General features: G+C 37.6%; 1 protein-coding gene across 2 annotated transcripts in view; it reads left to right on the forward strand.

Moving 5' to 3' along the window:
• Positions 1 to 18,000, forward strand: part of USP24 (ubiquitin specific peptidase 24) — a 109,122-nt gene that overhangs the window by 32,837 nt on the left and 58,285 nt on the right. Inside the window, exons 9-25 of one of the 2 annotated variants that reach the window (XM_074961674.1) lie at positions 963 to 1,037; positions 2,391 to 2,549; positions 3,641 to 3,755; positions 4,322 to 4,425; positions 8,556 to 8,663; positions 9,139 to 9,234; positions 9,330 to 9,491; positions 11,360 to 11,467; positions 12,133 to 12,282; positions 12,947 to 13,078; positions 13,774 to 13,885; positions 14,148 to 14,224; positions 15,291 to 15,431; positions 15,595 to 15,648; positions 16,184 to 16,299; positions 17,605 to 17,671; positions 17,867 to 17,977. In XM_074961674.1, coding sequence (XP_074817775.1) covers positions 963 to 1,037; positions 2,391 to 2,549; positions 3,641 to 3,755; positions 4,322 to 4,425; positions 8,556 to 8,663; positions 9,139 to 9,234; positions 9,330 to 9,491; positions 11,360 to 11,467; positions 12,133 to 12,282; positions 12,947 to 13,078; positions 13,774 to 13,885; positions 14,148 to 14,224; positions 15,291 to 15,431; positions 15,595 to 15,648; positions 16,184 to 16,299; positions 17,605 to 17,671; positions 17,867 to 17,977 — 1,887 coding nt within the window. The remainder of the gene's footprint in view (positions 1 to 962; positions 1,038 to 2,390; positions 2,550 to 3,640; positions 3,756 to 4,321; positions 4,426 to 8,555; positions 8,664 to 9,138; positions 9,235 to 9,329; positions 9,492 to 11,359; positions 11,468 to 12,132; positions 12,283 to 12,946; positions 13,079 to 13,773; positions 13,886 to 14,147; positions 14,225 to 15,290; positions 15,432 to 15,594; positions 15,649 to 16,183; positions 16,300 to 17,604; positions 17,672 to 17,866; positions 17,978 to 18,000) is intronic. The other variant, XM_074961675.1, reaches the window with a different exon arrangement.

Genomic DNA, 18,000 nt, shown 5'->3' on the forward strand with positions numbered 1-18,000 from the left:
CAGTATCTTTAGGGGCCATTGTATTAAATTTATGAGTGGATTATGTGTGATTGTGTTCTTCTTTATGGGGGAGGGCTACCAGAGCTCCTCTAAAACCTAAAAACAGTGAGGGCGGTTAAAGTGAGTCACTGAGACTGAACAGTTAAAAGAAATGCCACACCCTGCGGAGGTTTGCAAATGTACTGGTTCAAACTGAGTTTTTCAGAGACCACCAGCCAAAGAAAGGGCTTTTGGGGATAAAAAGACTGGATTTAAACTGATTCAGGGCCTTCTCCCGTTTCTTGGATCAGAAAGGCCCCAGCTCTTGTGAAAGAGTTGGAAAGACTTTGGCCTACTAGGGTCCTGTAAGACTTGTGGGTGACTCCTAGTATGTTGTTTAAATCTATTTATTGTTTTTATATGTTTTTTTTCTGTAATATTTTTACCTTAAGAATAAATGTGCTTGCATAGAAAGAGCTGTGTGGTAATTTCTAGATGCTGGCAATACACTATTCATAGCCTTCAGAGAGAAAGAAACACAAGTTCTGGTTGTAAGGCACACTGGCTTGCTGGGAATATTGCAGCTGGTTTTGGAGGGGGGTTTGGTCACTCTGTTCAGAAGAGTGGCAGATAGAAAGCCACTAGGTGTCAGGTTGACTTCATTGTACGTATAGCAAGTGTTGTGTGTTGAAAAGATTAGGTCTCTTTACTAGATACTTTTATGGTACAACCTGCTGTTAATTCATCTGGGAAATTTTGACTTCTTCCTTTACATTACTTCATTCTCTGTTCATACCAGCAGGATGGTTTATGTATGCCATATTTGTGTTAGCTTATGTATTCAAAGTAAATGTGATCTTAAGTTGTTTTAGCCTTTTTAGAGAGAGAAGCTTTTGTATTTCATTTTACTGCAACCAGATCTTCCAAGTAACTTGACTTTGGAAAATAAAAAATGATTGTCCTTGTATTTTCTCATTCCTTAGCCCATGCTGGATCCAGTCATTCATAAAATGATTAAATATGTACAGAATGTGGAAGAGAAGGACCTAAAAGACAAGGTAACATTCTGATTATATCAAATATACATGTAGAAACTACTGTAAATGTTAATGCTAAACCACCATAACTTGAGAACAAATTATACTAGTTTCTGTTTGGAAAGTATCACTTGAGCTAAATTTAGACTGAGAATGTTTGTAATAGGAAACTGTGCTAGTGGGTTGGCTGAACTTACCAGGATCCACTTTAAAATCTTACTCAGTGTTAGACCTTCCTGTCTAAAAAGACTTTTCCCCTCATAGTTGTCCAACATGTTCCCCTAGGTCCAGTCATGCAAGGTGCTGAATACCCTCTATTCTTGTTGACTTTCAGGTGCCTAGTACCTTGCAGCATTAGGCCCCATAGCCTACATTTTTAAAGGCATTTAGGCATTGCTCTGCTGAGTGTTGCAACACCTAACTGACTAAGGAGGCTAGATATCATTTTCAAAAGTGACTTAGGTGGAGCAGAGCCTAAATATCTTTTAAAATCTGAGGGCTGCATGGCTGCTTTGCTCTGCCGTGGCTGCAGCAGATATAAAATTGCATTTCTTTACAGATACAAATATTGTATTGTTTCCAAAAGAGTGTGCTGATCTTTATCAGAGGAGATCATTAGATTTCAACATCTTCTGACATATTTTTGTTCTACATTGTACTGAATTTGTCCTCTATGTTTAATGAGTCTTTATAGTGTCTTTTTCATGAAGCTTATTTTAGGTTATAGCTGCACTGAAATTTTGTGGGTAAAACTTTTGTCAGTCAGGGATGTGAGAGAAACATTCTCCTGATGGATGAAAGTTTTACTGATGCAAAGCCATGCTGTGGACAGCGCTTTGTTGGAGGGAGACTCTCCCCCGCCAACAAAACTACCGCTCTTCATTGTGGGTGGTTTTATTTTGTCAGCAGGAGAGCTCTCTCCTGCTGACAAAAAAGAGCAGCTACACTGCGTACGTTACAGCAGCATGGCTGTAGCAGTACAGTAGTGCTGCTGTAAGGTGCACAGTGTAGACGTAGTCATAATGATGTGTTGGAAATGTTACTGTTTGTGCACTTAAAAAATAGTGATAGACATGAAATATGTATCTTACAAATTAGAACATTTTAGCACATTTAACTTTCAACAGAAGTTTCTTCATTACCCCTAAACTTTTGTCTTCATAGTGGTTCTTTCTAGTAGTGTGAGTAATACTTCTCCAGATGTTCACAGAAAGACAAAGTATTGTGGATTATAGATCAAGCAGCCTTCACCAGGTTACTATTATTACCCTTTGTGTCTATTATCCAAGTCTAAAACATGACAGAACTTATGCTTAAAATAAAATGTCTAAAAATCTGTACAGCCATTACTTTAAAAAAAAATGTTTTTAACAGAGGCTAGTTAGTATCCCTGAACTCCTGTCTGCTATAAAGCTACTGTGTATGCGCTTCCAACCTGACCTGGTAACTGTGGTGGATGATCTACGATTGGACATTCTGTTGCGCATGTTAAAATCTCCCCACTTCAGTGCAAAAATGAATTCCCTCAAAGAAGTAAGTCTGAATTTTTGTTTGAGTATGACAGGCTATTCTTGCTGTACCAAAAGTAGTGTCTGAAAGGCAAAGGGGCGGGGTGGTTTTATGCAAATCATGTGGCCTTAGGGAAGTCTTAATTCCAAGCAAAGAACAAAGGAAGTCAGTCTAACAAGAATTATTTTTGCAAGTTAGCAATGGATGCAAGGGTTTTGGTTTCCTTGGAAAGAGTCCAAGTCATATCAGCCTTCTCTAAGGACTATTGTTTCAGCTGTATTTGTGAGCAGTAGTCTCTGCCATGCCTGGGCCATTCATGGGTATTCCACAGTAAGATAAATCTTAGATGTATCCCAAAGGCTGTGCTGAGCTAGCAAACATTTTATTCCTCATGTGGAACTGCATAAAAAAAACAAAACTCTAAATTCAGCCTCTCCAGATGTCACTTACAGTATGCAGGTGTAGTCATTCAGTTCTTATTTCCAAAGCTGGTATATCTTAGTACTCCAAGAAATTGCTTTTTTAAAAGCCCACCAAATTAAATGTATTTGAAGGCTTTCTTGGTTCAGTTCTTGTTTCTGGGATATATTAAACCTTTCTCAATTGTCATTTGAAATCAGTAACTCCACTGTGTTTATCATTAATCTTGGGTCCTTGGTCATAAGTGTATCGCATTCCTTGTGAAATTACATAAATGCAGCATTTTGGGTTTCGTCCAGAACTTGTACTTTGGTCACCTTTATCACTAGGCTGAGCTGAAGTGTAATGGTTCCCTACCATGGAGACAGGGAACTAATTTGAGAGCCACAAAAAGAAACCTGTTCTGCAATAATAAAATTTTAGTAAATCTAAAGAAGTTTGCGGTACAGGAGGGCCCTCCTGTCTGTGACAGAATGGGATTAGGAAATTGATGTAAAAAGGTACCCAGCAGGCTTTTCTCTCTTTAATAACTGGCCTTTGGCAGCGCATTGTTATATTCTCCTGATGCTTGTACTACTTTGGGCTTTGCAGGAGAGTGCGCCTTTTGAATGGACTCGTGTGTGTGTGTGTGTGTGTGTGTGTGGAAGAAAGACATATATAATACAGCAACAGTTTTAACATTCTGTGATTTATAGGTAACCAAATTAATAGAAGACAGCACTGTATCGAAATCTGTAAAGAATGCAATAGATACAGACCGATTATTAAACTGGCTAGTTGAAAACTCTGTTCTATCAATTGCACTAGAAGGTAAGCTTTTTTACCAGTTGTTTTACACTATGAACTTTGAATGTCATAGGCTTCAAGGGACTGTCAACTGGACTTTTTAAAAATTGTTTTCTGATAGAGTACCCTTTATAAAGAAGTGCTTGGATTTTTCTACAGTGTTTTGATTATTTAGAAGGGTTCTGAGAATACCACCACCAACCATGCTGAAGCACACTTCTTTCCTTTTTGTCTGCTGATGCCTCCTTCAGTTGCACTTTCAGCTTTGCTGGTCTTATAGGTTACCACTTGCTGAGTCTAGGGGAGAGTGTGAGGTTTTTCAAAGCTGACTAGATGCAATATGCTGTCAATTACACAGAAAACAAGCTGAAAAAATAGAGAAATTATGGGTATTTCTTTGATCTTTTTTCTTTTAGTAATCTTAAGAATTGTAATAATAGCAGGCACAGAATTTTCAGATGGAAATGACTTTTCAAATTGATTCTCTTCCTTTGAAATAAAGTACCAAGTTTCTTGCTATGACTTGTATTAAATTATTCATTTTTATATTATTCACAATTTCTAATTTAGCTGTCTGTCTGTTCGATTAGGTAATATAGACCAAGCACAGTACTGTGACCGCATAAAGGGAATTATTGAACTGCTGGGCAGTAAACTGTCTTTGGATGAGCTCACTAAAATTTGGAGAATACAGGTAAGCTTAAGGATTGTTCTATTTTATGTATCATTTAAAAAAAACACTTAGGCCAACATTTTCAAACTTAAGTGCCTAAATTTAGGCATATAACTTTGAAAATAGTGAAAATCTAGCTGTCCATTTATGTGCTGGATCACATCACTTTGTTCATTCCCTATGGAATCGTGGTGTACATTATTAATGGACTTAAATATCAGTGTAGACTCCTTACATTCAGTTTTCAGCCATGGTCGTTAGCATTTCACTTACCTCATGAGCACCATGGCCCTGGCCCCAAAAGTGCTTCTGGGAAAGAACGCCTTAACATGTACACGTTTACCAGTCACTTACTATTGTAACTACTGCTTTCAGCTAAATAAGTTTAGATTCCTGTTTATTTTGTACCTGTGTTAATCTTTATTTCCTAATAAACATCTCTCCCTTCAAGGTTGCACTCCTTGTTCTAGCACAGTGTTTCTCAACCAGTGGGCCATGACTTTGTGGGGGTGTCACAAAAGGCAGTTGAGGGGATCGTGAGGTATTGAAAATGTTATTACAATCTAAACCAAATAAAACCTCTCCCCCATTTCCCACGCACCCTTACCACTTAGTCAAGTATTCTGTTAACCTCTCAAAACACATTCACATAAATTAAATAGGCTTCTCATTGATACCCTTTTTTACGCTTTTATAGTGAATGTAAGAGGGTTACAAAAAACTTAGGCTAATATAATGTTTCACCCTTTATTTTAAAATCTATGACCATACTTTAGCATTTTAATTTTCTTGGATGAAGGTATGAATCTGAATCCAACTCTCTATCTGCCTTTAAATAGAGGGAGCTCAAATTCTGTTAATTGTCTCTTAATGATTTCTACTCTATTACATATTTACTATTGACAACAATCTGTTGGTCTTCTTACACTCACATTAATCAATGTGTAGAAAATGATTCTCAAATTCTTAATGTGAACTGCTGTTTGAAAGCTCTCTCCTCAATCAAAACTGCTTGGTCTGAAATTTAACATGCTAGTGCCAAGTTGTAGTCAACACAAACGGTTTAGCCTTTTATATTTTGTACTAAATAGTTTAAGCTTTTCGGACACTTTGTATAAATTTACAGTAGGATTGGGGATGATAGCAAGTCTCTCTTGCTCAGTGAAGCTGTGACATTGACATGACTCATCTTGCACTTCTGAGCTCAGCTGTAATACTTTGTCTTCCTGCTGGCCTGTTTGTGACATGGCTTTTGTATTAAGAGGCTTTGTATCACTTCCCTCTGAAGAGTCTAAATGTGATGGAGGGCGGGGGAGGTGAATAGAGTGCCCTGAGCGTAAAACGGTGTAATGTTGGTGGAAGACTTCGATTTTAACTAGACTTTAGGTTTTGTTCAAAATTCCCAGTGTGTAATGTAAAGAAGTTGTTGATAGCTTGGCTGGTCAATGCACTATTGCGTATTCAGATTATCATTCTGTTATCGGCCTGTTTTCACATCCTGTACAGGATGGTATTCATGTGAAGTTTTCTAGGTTCTTTTTAATGATCTGGTAGCTGCTGACACAGCGCGTCACCTCAGAGGAGGACAAATCAGTGCAGCATTTTAAAGATGCTGCACAAATGAAGCCGTTGATTTTTTTTTTCCTTCCGTTTCCTTCGAGACTGAGTGTGTCCTCTCTGCCTGAAGAGTAACATTTCTGTACACTACTGAACTTGAAGGCTCTTGGAGCTTGCATAGAAGGCACTCAACTATTTACATTTTGTTTTTAATAGGAACATTTCAACTGGGCTTCCCCCACTTCTTGCTACGGATTGATTAATCTGGTGTGTAGTGGTGCATTCAGTGTTGATGGGTTTTTTACTTTGTAAAATCATAATGCAAAGATTTTTTTTTTATTCAGTGTAACTGTTTGGCTGCAGCCAAACAGGACACTTTGGCTGAATGATTATCATGTCATTGTCCAGATCTCAGGAAGAGCTGTGTGAATCTCAAAAGCTTGTCCCTTCCACCAGCGGTATTACTTCACCTGCCTTGTGTCTCTCATTCAACTTGGTATTTTAATTCCCTCAGTTATAAACCCTACCTTCTGAATGCAGGAACTGTATTGAATGCTACAACTTCCTCATGCTTCCTTCTGGGATCTACCGATATCTCGGCCCAAATCTCCTCTTTCCTATTTTTATTTCTGATTTTATTTTATTTTTAGGGAGATGCATAGCTTAATGGTTAGAACACTACAGATTAGCGGGAGTTTTGGTTTCTGTACCTAGCTCTGCTGCTGATTTGCTCTGATCTTGGACAAGTTGCCTATATCTGTGTTTGTTTCCCAGTGTGTGAAATCTTGCCCTGGGGTGTGTACATTGTAAATGGAGTGGGTGGTATGTGCCAAGAAGCAAGTGTGTGAGTGGTGCGTTTTAGCCATGGGCCTCATTTGGAGTCATGCTTGTGTTTTTTATTACTTCATGGTCATTTGCGAGGATGACTAGGGTGTGTAGGACACCTGGAAGAAGCATGATGTTGAGGAAAGGATGGAAGCATAGCAAACCCAGTTTTGGGTTTAGAGAGATGCATAAAAGAAGATGCACAGAAAAAAAGAGAATACAGGGTGATGAAATGTGTTCTGGGAGACATCAAAAAGATTAGATTGCCCCCCACAGCTGGTGTAGAGTGAAGGTTTAGGCTCCACTTTTTGATGCAGCATCAAACCAGGATGACACCATGCAGTTTAGGTTCATCAGGGTTATGTTTTTGGAGCTGGGATTCCCAAGCCAAATTTTAAATTAACAGCACTTCTGTTCTCATAATGGTAGAAACCTACAGGTCACTGAGTTCAATTTTCATTTTTCCCCCCATCTGGTGAAAGCCTCCCATGCTCATTCTGTGTTCCCATGTAATGCAATGAAAAGTTCCAGCACAGGAGTCGCGGATACTGCCAGCACTGCAGTCAGTGGAAGTGCTTCAGCTGCAGCTCCCCCACTGTAAATGGGACTGAGCAGTTGACAAGATATTTTCTCTGAGAACCCTTGATTCTGGATTTTACTTCTTCCACTACCGTATCCCACAGAGCCTGGGATCTAGTAACTTTCTGGTCACTGTGCAAAGCCTACTTCATCTGTCAAGCACTCACTGGGTTGTATAGATTGATGATTGGGGTGGGAGAAGTGTTTATGGAAAGCTACTTATTTATATTGCTGGTGAGTGTTTGAAGGCTATGTGAGATTCAAGGATTGTGATAATTTTCCTCATGAGGGAATCCCAGTGGTTTCAGTGGGGCTTTCTAGAGGTGCAGGAATTGGGGCCTTAATGTTCATAAACAGAAAAAACATTTCTATATATGTACGTAACTTCCATGAATAGCTTTGGAAAATGTATGGATGGAGAGGAGAGATCTGCCATTGTCGTGTGCAGTGGTGCAAGACAATTGCGGATAGCATCAATACCTTCCTGTTTAAATGTTAAAGTATTTCCATATGTAATTTTAGACTGAACATCTTGACAAGCAATAAACTGACAGCTGTACATTCAGCAGATTGATGGATATTGTGGTTCCTCGTTCTACTTCTATGGGTTCCACCATCCTACCTTAATTGATGCAATCAAAATTCTGTAATGGTGGCCACTAGGATGTGGAAATCCTGCAAACACCTGTGTTGGCATATCTTTTCCTAGTTCTTAAAATGGTTAAACACTGAAATAGAAAATACTTCTGAAAGAGTGAGCAGTTAATTTAAAGTCAGTTACTCCTGCCCTACAGTATCTGCCTAGAATATTTACAATTAACATAGCATTTCTCACAAATATCAACTGTTTCTTTTTGGACAGGTTTCAGAGTAACAGCCGTGTTAGTCTGTATTCGCAAAAAGAAAAGGAGTACTTGTGGCACCTTAGAGACTAACCAATTTATTTGAGCATGAGCTTTTGGACAGTATTTCAGCCACCTTTGGGGGTTTGGTAGATTGAGAGTACTGTCCTGTCTTTTTCTAGAATGATTCTCTAAATGATTCTCGATTTCCATGAGATGCGGCGATACTCATTTTTTCCATGGTTGCTCAGACATCTGAAGGATTTTACATGAAATGTGTACAGTCTTGACTTTCTCCTCCTTGCAAAGAACTAGTTGTTGTCTCTCATTTCCTCCCCTCTTATTTAGTCAGGACAATCATCCACTGTGATTGAAAACATACACACTATTATTGCTGCAGCTGCTGTGAAATTCAGCTCCGATCAGCTTAATCATCTATTTGTTCTTATTCAGAAGGTAAATCTTTATCTGAATTTAAATTCCTCACTAAACCAGGAATGTTGATATGTTTGAGCATCTAGTCTACAAATAACATTTCTAATACAAATTTCTTTTGAAACCTATAATATGACTTTGTGAAGATTAAAATATTTATTTTAAATAACTCAGCTCCCATTGTGCTGTCGATTTAATCTTTTAACTCAGGTTTCAACCATGTTATGCATTCTTACTGCTAAAGTATGTTCAGAAGAAGATTTCATTATTGCCTCTAGCCACTCATGATAAATTTTTGGAACAGTGTTTGGTGAATTAGATCTCCTATCAATAAAACTGAGTTCACATCTAATCAAGCTGGCAGTGGCACATGTTGAAACTGTGCCCCTTTATTAATTGGTGATATCACAGTAAAATAGGTCAGAGGTGGAATCAATTAATTTGAAACTTTGCGTATTTGCTGCTGTAATAGAAATTCTGTTTCTTTGTCTTGCAGAGCTGGGAGACTGAGAGTGACAGAGTGCGACAAAAACTGTTGAGCCTGATAGGACGCATTGGTCGGGAAGCTCGCGTTGAGACAACCACTGGAAAGGCATGAGAAATAAAATCTGCCATTGTTAGGATAAAGAATAGAATTACATCTTTTGTAATTACTAGTGTCCCTGACCATTCATGCTGTTCTTGAAGGTCCTAGAGGTGCTTTGGGAACTGGCTCATCTTCCAACATTACCCTGTGGACTAATTCAGCAGGCCTTGGAGGAACATCTGACAATTCTTAGTGATGCTTATGCAGTGAAGGAAGCAATCAAAAGGAGCTACATCATCAAATGCATAGAAGACATTAAGAGGGTTCGTTTCTCTGTAGAATTACTTTTTTTTCCAAAATGGCATATTCTCTAAAGAGTGGCTTGGGCAGTATCGACACTTCTTTCAAATGACATGGAATTGGACACTTGTCGCATCTGTAAGCTTGTACCTCGGGGGACTCTGAGAGGGGGAGATTTTACGTGAGCCAACTTGTTTACCTTGAGACTCATAGTAAGTCTCTTGCCTTTGTTTTAAACAAATTTGCAGCCCCAGGAGTGATTAGTTTGGGGGAAAATTTGAGTGGACTCAGGGTTAGAATTTTCAGATGGAAATACTATTAAGATATGTCAGTGTTGAAACTGTGTCCCCTTAATATAAAATATTTCAGATTTTTCTTTGAAAGAGTAAATCATGTTTTCTGGTTTGTCTGCTAGACAAGTCTCAAAATACAGATTGGTTTTTAAAACCCAGTAATATTCTTTGTTTAAAGAAACAGGCATGAAAAATGTCTTCTGGTATAAGAACCCATTTTGCAGCAGAATTTGCCAAGAGGTCTCCTGGGCAGCAGCAGCATGCTGTTGCAGGGAGAGGGTTTTGACCATGTGAAATTCATGGCACATAGCTTAAAGGATTTCCCATTCTATTTACAGATCTGCCCACGTAATAAATGATCTTTCTGTAGGCCTGCAAGAATGCACCTGTCCTTTTTCCGTAGTCCAAAATGAGCCATTATGAAGGAAATGGCTTGTTGTTACTTCGGTTTCCCCCTCTCATGCTAACCTAAACTTAGACTAGCCTTTCTGTCTTTCCAACACCATCCAAGAGGTGGGTTTTTTTGGTGGTTGTTTGGTAGAACAGATATTCCTTCGGTGCCAAGGTACCTTGCATTCTTGCTTTTCTCTAAAAATCAGAAGTGTAGATCTCAAGCTGTCTGCCCTAGGGGAAATGTTTGTTGAAATCCAGAGTATTCTGTATCTGGTGTTCACTTCTCTTTCCTGTTCTTGCTAGAAACTCCTCAAATATATCCTGAGGCATCCTTCTGTAACAAGTTTTTTTTCTCACTGCTCCCTGCTGCAGTATCTCCATCTAGAGCTTTGATAGTACGTAGTTTTAAGCCAGTTTTACAAATGCAACATTTACCTATCTATCCCCACCCCAAACACATACACAAGGAGAAATTAAAACAACATTTGAGAGAATATTGTCAGCACTGTCAAAGGTATGGAGAAGTCTGCAGTGTAGCTTTCTTTCTGCCATGAACAGGCTACTGAGAACGTAACATTGATTGTTAGCATCTAACCTAGAACCAAGATGCTGCTTTCCCAAACCAAATTTGGTGTGCCAGCTTCTAATGTCAAACTTTATGGAAAATAAAGCCCCCTAAGGGTTCAGTCCTGCAAAGTGCTGAATGCTTCCACCTCGCAGGATCAAATCTTAAGTTCTGTTACAAAACTGAGTTTAAATATCTTATCAGAGGGCTCCTTGTGACCCTAAAATGTCTCATTGAGAACCACTGATTTTCCCCCTTCCAGCCTCTGAATGCCATGGTAGTATTATAATAGTTAAGTTCTGTTTTTCCTGTCTCTTCTCACCACCTCCACAACCTAGTCTTTCATTGAGTAGCTGTATTTGGTTACATTTGCCCTCTAAACCTTGGCTTGCCTCTCCATCTTACCTGCTGTCAGCTAGCCATCTCCTTCCTCAGCTATCTGGTGTAATTGTGAAAGCTGAAACTGTCAGTGGAGATGAACCAAGGACTAGCGACTGCAGATTTATGAAAGAAAACTATTATCCTGAAGCTGGGGCATGGATGATAATAAATAGGTTTCTAGGAATCTCTTACAAGAAACAATTCTAGTATTGTTCAGCATGTACATATGTGTAATTATTTTAACTTCTTTTGTTACTAGTCATCTCAACATCATAATCCCCAATTTGTTTGGGTGGTACCAGCTTTACGTCAGCTCCATGAAATCACACGTTCGTTTATTAAACAAACATACCAAAAGCAAGATAAGGTAAGGCACTTGCTAAAATATTTTTGAAAGCACATCCATCAAACTTCTTCTATAACAAAGTTAAGTTAAAAATATGGTATGTATTTATGGCACTATTTGAATTGAGGTGTTTAATGTTGTGGTAGTGTCTTGACAGTATAATTTTACAATGGTAATTCCTTAATACTCTGTGCTGTCCATTATATGCGGATAAGCTTATTTCTTTTGATATGTCTGAATTATCTCACAGTATCTTTGCGATTACTAACTACAAGTGAACCTGATTGATAAATTTAAGGGAACAGGTTGTTTTTTTAATTGACTTTTGACTGAGGTAATAAAATCAGTTATGACCTTTAGGAAAATAGAAATAAATGGCTCCAATCTACTACCAAGTTGTGCTTTGCGTTATGCCAGCTTTGAGTGGAAGTGTTTGGCTTTGCATGTAGTGCTGTGCAGTGCTACATAGCCAGATGCTGAAAGCAGTTGTCTTGTAGGATGGTTTGTAAATGGATGGGGAAGGATGAAGGTGAACCTTCAAGGCTCCTTTGTGACAGTTTTGATAGTGCTGAAAAACCCCACAGTTCTCTGATATTTTTTTAATTCCCATAAAAATGCAAAACCTCTAAGTGTGTCTGTTGTGGTGCTGCATTTCTTACACTGTCTTTCTCAATGTTTCTGCCAAGAGCATTATTCAAGACTTAAAGAAAAATTTTGAAATAGTGAAACTGGTGACTGGAAGCCTAATAGCATGTCATCGATTGGCTGCATCTGTAGCAGGTCCTGGTGGACTAGTTGGAGCAACATTAGTCGATGGCCGATACACTTACCGGGAGGTACTGAACACTGCTTTCTAATGTTAGTTACTAGAAATTGTCGGATGAACAATGCTATAAATCACCCCAAAAAAGCCATGGTCAGCTGAAACACAGAAGGCTAGACAATGTACAATACTGGACACTTAATGTACACTGTATCTGTATGTGCTGCATTTCCTCCCTCCAAAAATTGTACTCTGTTTTGTAATTTGGAATAGAAATATACTGAGCTTTATTACTTACCCAATAAATTAAATGGTGGGTTAGCCTCTATATATTAAAACCTGTGGCATATTTTAAATGGCTGAATTTGGTGCTGACTACTTAAAACCAAAAAATATTTTCCTATTTAGTATATGGATTCATATATCCACAGAGCACTTGCAGCACAGTATTATTGCACCTTCGATCTCCTTTTTTATGCCAGGTGGCAGCTCAGGCTAGTTACTGTTATGGGGATTGGGAGCAACCTGAGTGTTTTCTGAAGGGGCGCCTGAAATGAGATCTTTTGTTTAAAATAGTGAAAATTGCAGGCCCTGCTTTGTCCACATGGAGCTTGTTACAGGATCAGTCAGTTTTTGGTTCTTAACGCTTCGCAACATGTACAAAAAATAACATAACGTATTTCTAAGTTTAAGTTCTCTTTTGAAAAGATGACAGTTTTTTGTTATTCCCTTTTCAGTACTTAGAGGCGCATTTAAAATTTCTGGCATTTTTTCTGCAAGAAGCCACCCTCTATTTGGGTTGGAATCGGGCCAGGGAAATCTGGGAATGTCTTGTGACGGGTCAAGATGTTTGTGAGTTAGATCGAGAGGTAAGAAGCCCAAGAGATCAACATTTGGGGGTGGGAATGGAATTTAATAGCTCATGACTGGAATACATGTATAGAAAATAAATTGTTTATAATGTTTCTCACATGCCTTACAAAGCACTAATGCATTATATCCTGTTAGTGCAAGGACAAATGGAGCAGCTATTATGTGTTTAACGATAAATGGCATACTGCCTTGAACATTAAGACCTATTTAGTTGAAAGGGAATGTTGATCTAGAGTCTAGATGAGGGTTATCCACTCTTTGAGCTGTAACTTCCATCTGAACAGCCAGAGATGTCATAAATGAGCCTTCACTTAATGTTTTATGCAGTAGACAGCACTAGTAATGCCTAGTACTCTAATGTGGCACTGCAGGCTTGTGTAATATGTAAGAACCTGAGTCCTGTGTGGAATCTGAACCTTCTGCTCCAGAAGAAAGTCTACTGTTATCTGAATTATTCTGGTACATAGTAATGTTGTGTGCAATAGCAGTACACTTCAGGTGGTTACAAACTGCCGAACATTTTAACTATCTTGCCTTTTCATGACAAGTCCTTTATCTAAGCTTTTTTTTAATGCACTCATCACTATAGTGTCTGAAATAATTTGAAAAAGCAATGTTGATGTACTTAAAAAAAAATCTTTTGATCTTCAAAATATGGACCGTACATTTATACACCTATACTTATTCACAGATGTGCTTTGAGTGGTTTACAAAAGGACAACATGATCTGGAGAGTGACATACAGCAGCAGCTCTTCAAAGAGAAAATTCTCAAACTGGAGTCGTATGAAATTACTATGAATGGTATGAAAATGTTTTTGGTCACCAGGTCGTAGGAGTAAATATATACCAGAGTACTAGATAGTAGCTTTCAAATAAAACATTAAACTTAGTTTCTTAGACCTGTGAAGAGCTTTAAAAACTAACACTAAGAGGTCTTTTTTTAATGAGTCTAAATTTTTAATTGCTATTAAGAGTATCCTTTATTATTAGTGTATTTAATGTCCTGTTTTAATAAAAACAGGAATTTATTCTAAATAAAATCTTTCGTGATTTTTACATACAGGTTTTAGTTTATTTAAGACATTCTTTGAGAATGTGAACCTATGTGATCATCGACTAAAACGACAAGGAACTCAGTTGGTAAGTGTGTTGCCCTTTCATTCCTATGAACAGTACATGAGATCTGGGGAACAGGTCCTTTTTAGTACAGTATGTGAGATCTGGGGAACAGGTAGGTCCTTATTTTAAAAAAAAAAAAAAAAACAGCCATTTTATATGGTCATATTTGTACTAAAATCCTCAGGTCCTTTTAGTATTTTCATTACAAATTCTTGCTTTTTACCTTGAGAAATTAAGGGTGGGATATTTGTAAAATGCCGAAGCCACCAAATGTTGAAAGTCAATGTAACAGATTTCAGGTTGGAACGCAATAACATCATGAAACTTGAAAGACCAGTCCCAGTTTTCCTTTGCATTGTTAGTGAGCAAATGAAGTTCTAGTGTGTGTAACTTGTTTTGCTGACCCCTAAAGAAAAAACCTATTGTATGTTTAGTTATTTATGTACCTTTTTACAAGAGAGATGTTTAGTAAATTTAAATCTTAATTACATTGTAATGATTTTTAACTTTGATATGATCCTGCACTGCTATTTAAAATAAAATTATATGACAAAAAATACATTGCAGTATACATCTAGATCTGCTCATTGTCAGGAATGTTAATTTACTTCAGACTTATCTATGGTGCTCATAGACCTGTTGTGAAGTTTTGCAAGATTAAGTACATGACCAGTATATGCCACTTGATGAGCATTTTAGCATATGATTTGTTGCTCTTTTGACTTACCTGTGTGAAGTAAATGTTTTGTATGATCGTTGAACTCCTAAATTGTTCTTTGAATTCTTCATTATTCCATTGCTTGGTTGAACGTTTACCTCAGAAGTCGTCATTTGTCTACATATAGACAAAGTGGGTTAGACTTAAAATTTCCACTGATTATGTAGGTTTGAAATTATATAAATTTAGTTCATATTGTATAAATATTTTCATAGAGTTGACAACACACTGAAAAATACAGCTTCTAAGACTTTAGGCAAAAGTTACTTTTCCCACAGATCTAAAACAAGCGTGATTTTATGATTATACATACTTATAACATGTAACACAGTCAAATTGTATTTTACTAATGTATTTTCTTTTAAACAGAATGTAGAAAAACTGGAGTTAATAGGGATGGATTTTATTTGGAAAATAGCAATGGAATCACCTGATGAAGAAATTGCTAATGAGGCCATTCAGTTGATCATAAATTACAGCTATATTAATCTAAATCCTAGATTGAAAAAGGTAAGCGTAGTCTGTTACCAAGAAAGGTATTTGACCCACATGCAGAGGTTCAATTCTCTGGAAATTGTGATATATATTGCAATTAACTAAATTTGTTGTTGACCATTTTATTCTTATGAAATTATTTTTAAAGTGCTAATGTACCTGTCCTTCATACCTTCAGGATTCAGTGTCGCTACACAAGAAATTCATTGCTGATTGTTACACAAGATTAGAGGTAAGTGGCAGACTTAAATTTGTTCATGTTCCTAAAGCCCTTTCTGTCTTCAGTGTTATTTTACTTGCAGAATGGAAGCAGTGTTTTGCAGTGTGTTTACAAAAAACTTGCTTTTCAAGAACTAGAGAATACAATCCTATGCACTCTCCCAAAATATTGCTAATCTTAAATTGAAGGTTTATAGAGGAGAATTCACAAGCTTCTGCATTTTAGCTGAAGATGTTCGAACTTCAAATCACAGTGCAAACTGTACTTTATGTGAAGACTAGAATATTGAATTGTGGTAAAGATGCATGTTAAATTCCTTTGAACTTGAAAATCAACTTTATTGAGGGCTTAAGGAAGATTTTTCTCCTCTGACACACTATTTCTGCAATGTAATTTATGTAGAAAAGCCACAGAATGTACTTAAACTTTGTAACCTTTCCTATTGCCTAACTAGGAAGATCTTTAATAGTTTTCATATAACTTCATCACTCCAGAATAAATAATACAATATAAATGCTGTTTTACATTGGTGCATCTTAAATTCTAGGCGGCCAGTTCAGCACTTGGTGGTCCGACATTAACACATGCTGTTACAAGAGCTACAAAAATGCTTACAGCAACTGCTATGCCTACCGTAGCAACATCAGTACAGTCTCCCTACAGGTAAGTCTGTGTTTGAGGATAAAATCAATATTTTTTTTTGTAGGAATACAAGGTAATTGTAGGCCAGTAACACATTCTGGTGACAGTTCCTCTGCATGCTAGATATGACCAGCTGGGCTTCCATAGTTTAAATACTGATGCTCTGCTGCGTTGCATTTCTGGTAAATCATTGGCGCACAGAGTCATCGATGAAATATTCAGCTTCTCCCCTTTATAGCCTTTTACATCTCCTTATACAAAACAGATTGCTCAGTTGTAGTGCTTCCTTTCCCTGCTGAGCATATGAAGGCAGGGAGCTGAGAACATTGAAGGACATCAGTAAGGAGAGAACATAGAAGGGAGGGGAATATTTTTGTACAAACTTAACTGATTAGAATCTAGTAATTACCAAAATGTAAGTTTTGAGTCATAAGGTCGTCCATCTCAAAGGATCACCACCATCAGCATTCTTGTGGACAAAAATCTCTTAGGTTTTAGAATGCCAAAACTGTGTGTTTGTAGAGAATGGTCCTTATTTTCACTATCCATCTCCTATTCTGAACAAGAGTGCACTATGCCAAGGTTGCTTACAAACAATCTTCAGGTGTTTGCATTAATGGCCACGTACAAGAACAGCAGCTCTCTGTATGTGAACTAAGCCTCTATGTTTAGAAAGGGGAGTGGTTACTCTCCACTGTGTAGCAAGTTCCGTTCTTAAGTGGCACTCTTTTTTTTTTGAAGTAGCATAAACCAGTTAACATCATGGACTAATATTTGCAATCCTAACTTTGTGTCTCTTCCTTTTCTTGTAATACTTTTGTCTCTAGGTGTAAGTTTATAGCCACTCGCACAGTAGCTTTTCATATTTACATTAAAATGTATTTGATTTCAGAAGAGATTGTTTAAAAAAATCTCAATATAAGGAATGAGACTGGAAGTCTAAATGCTGAAGTCCTTTAAACTACAAAGATTATTGCTGCTTAAGAGCTATTAGATCTGTGGAGTAGAAGATATTGGGCGAGGGGGTTTGACTGTCATCCTTGAGGGGACTGATGTTTCTAAATTTGTGTTTTAGTACCTGGGCACAGGGAAGGGCCCTTTAGATATGCACAATGTATGTCCCCAAACCTAGTATGACACAGGAAGTGCAATTCAAGACTTACACTTTGCTTTGCCAATGTGCCTCAATCTAGCTACGCCACCTCAAAGAGTGAGAGTTGTATTTAGTCTCTACTAAATTCAGTCCTTGCCTTCGGCTGTTGTCTTTTGTGATTGAACTGAAACCACTCACCTTATCCTTTTTAAATTTTTGGATACAATCTTTAGGTCAACTAAACTTGTCATAATTGAGAGACTGCTACTTCTGGCAGAACGCTATGTGATAACTATAGAGGTAAGAGATTTTCTTGTTACTAACATTCATGTCCTTTCTCATAACTAGACAAAAATTTAGATGCTAACTCCAATATTTTTAACAATACCGTGAGTTGTTTCAGCCCAGGTACTGTAGAATCAGTTACTACTAATACTGTGAAAATGTTTTTGTTTTTCCAGAAGTGTTTACACTGATTTTTTTTTCTTTCTGTAGGACCTTTACTCCGTTCCTCGTACTATTCTACCTCATGGTGCCTCTTTCCACGGACATCTTTTAACACTTAATGTTACATATGAGTCTACCAAAGATACCTTCACTATAGAGGTCTGTTTACCCAAAGTTACACG

The sequence above is a fragment of the Natator depressus genome, chromosome 8, assembly GCF_965152275.1.
Source record: "Natator depressus isolate rNatDep1 chromosome 8, rNatDep2.hap1, whole genome shotgun sequence".
Taxonomy (NCBI): domain Eukaryota; kingdom Metazoa; phylum Chordata; order Testudines; family Cheloniidae; genus Natator; species Natator depressus.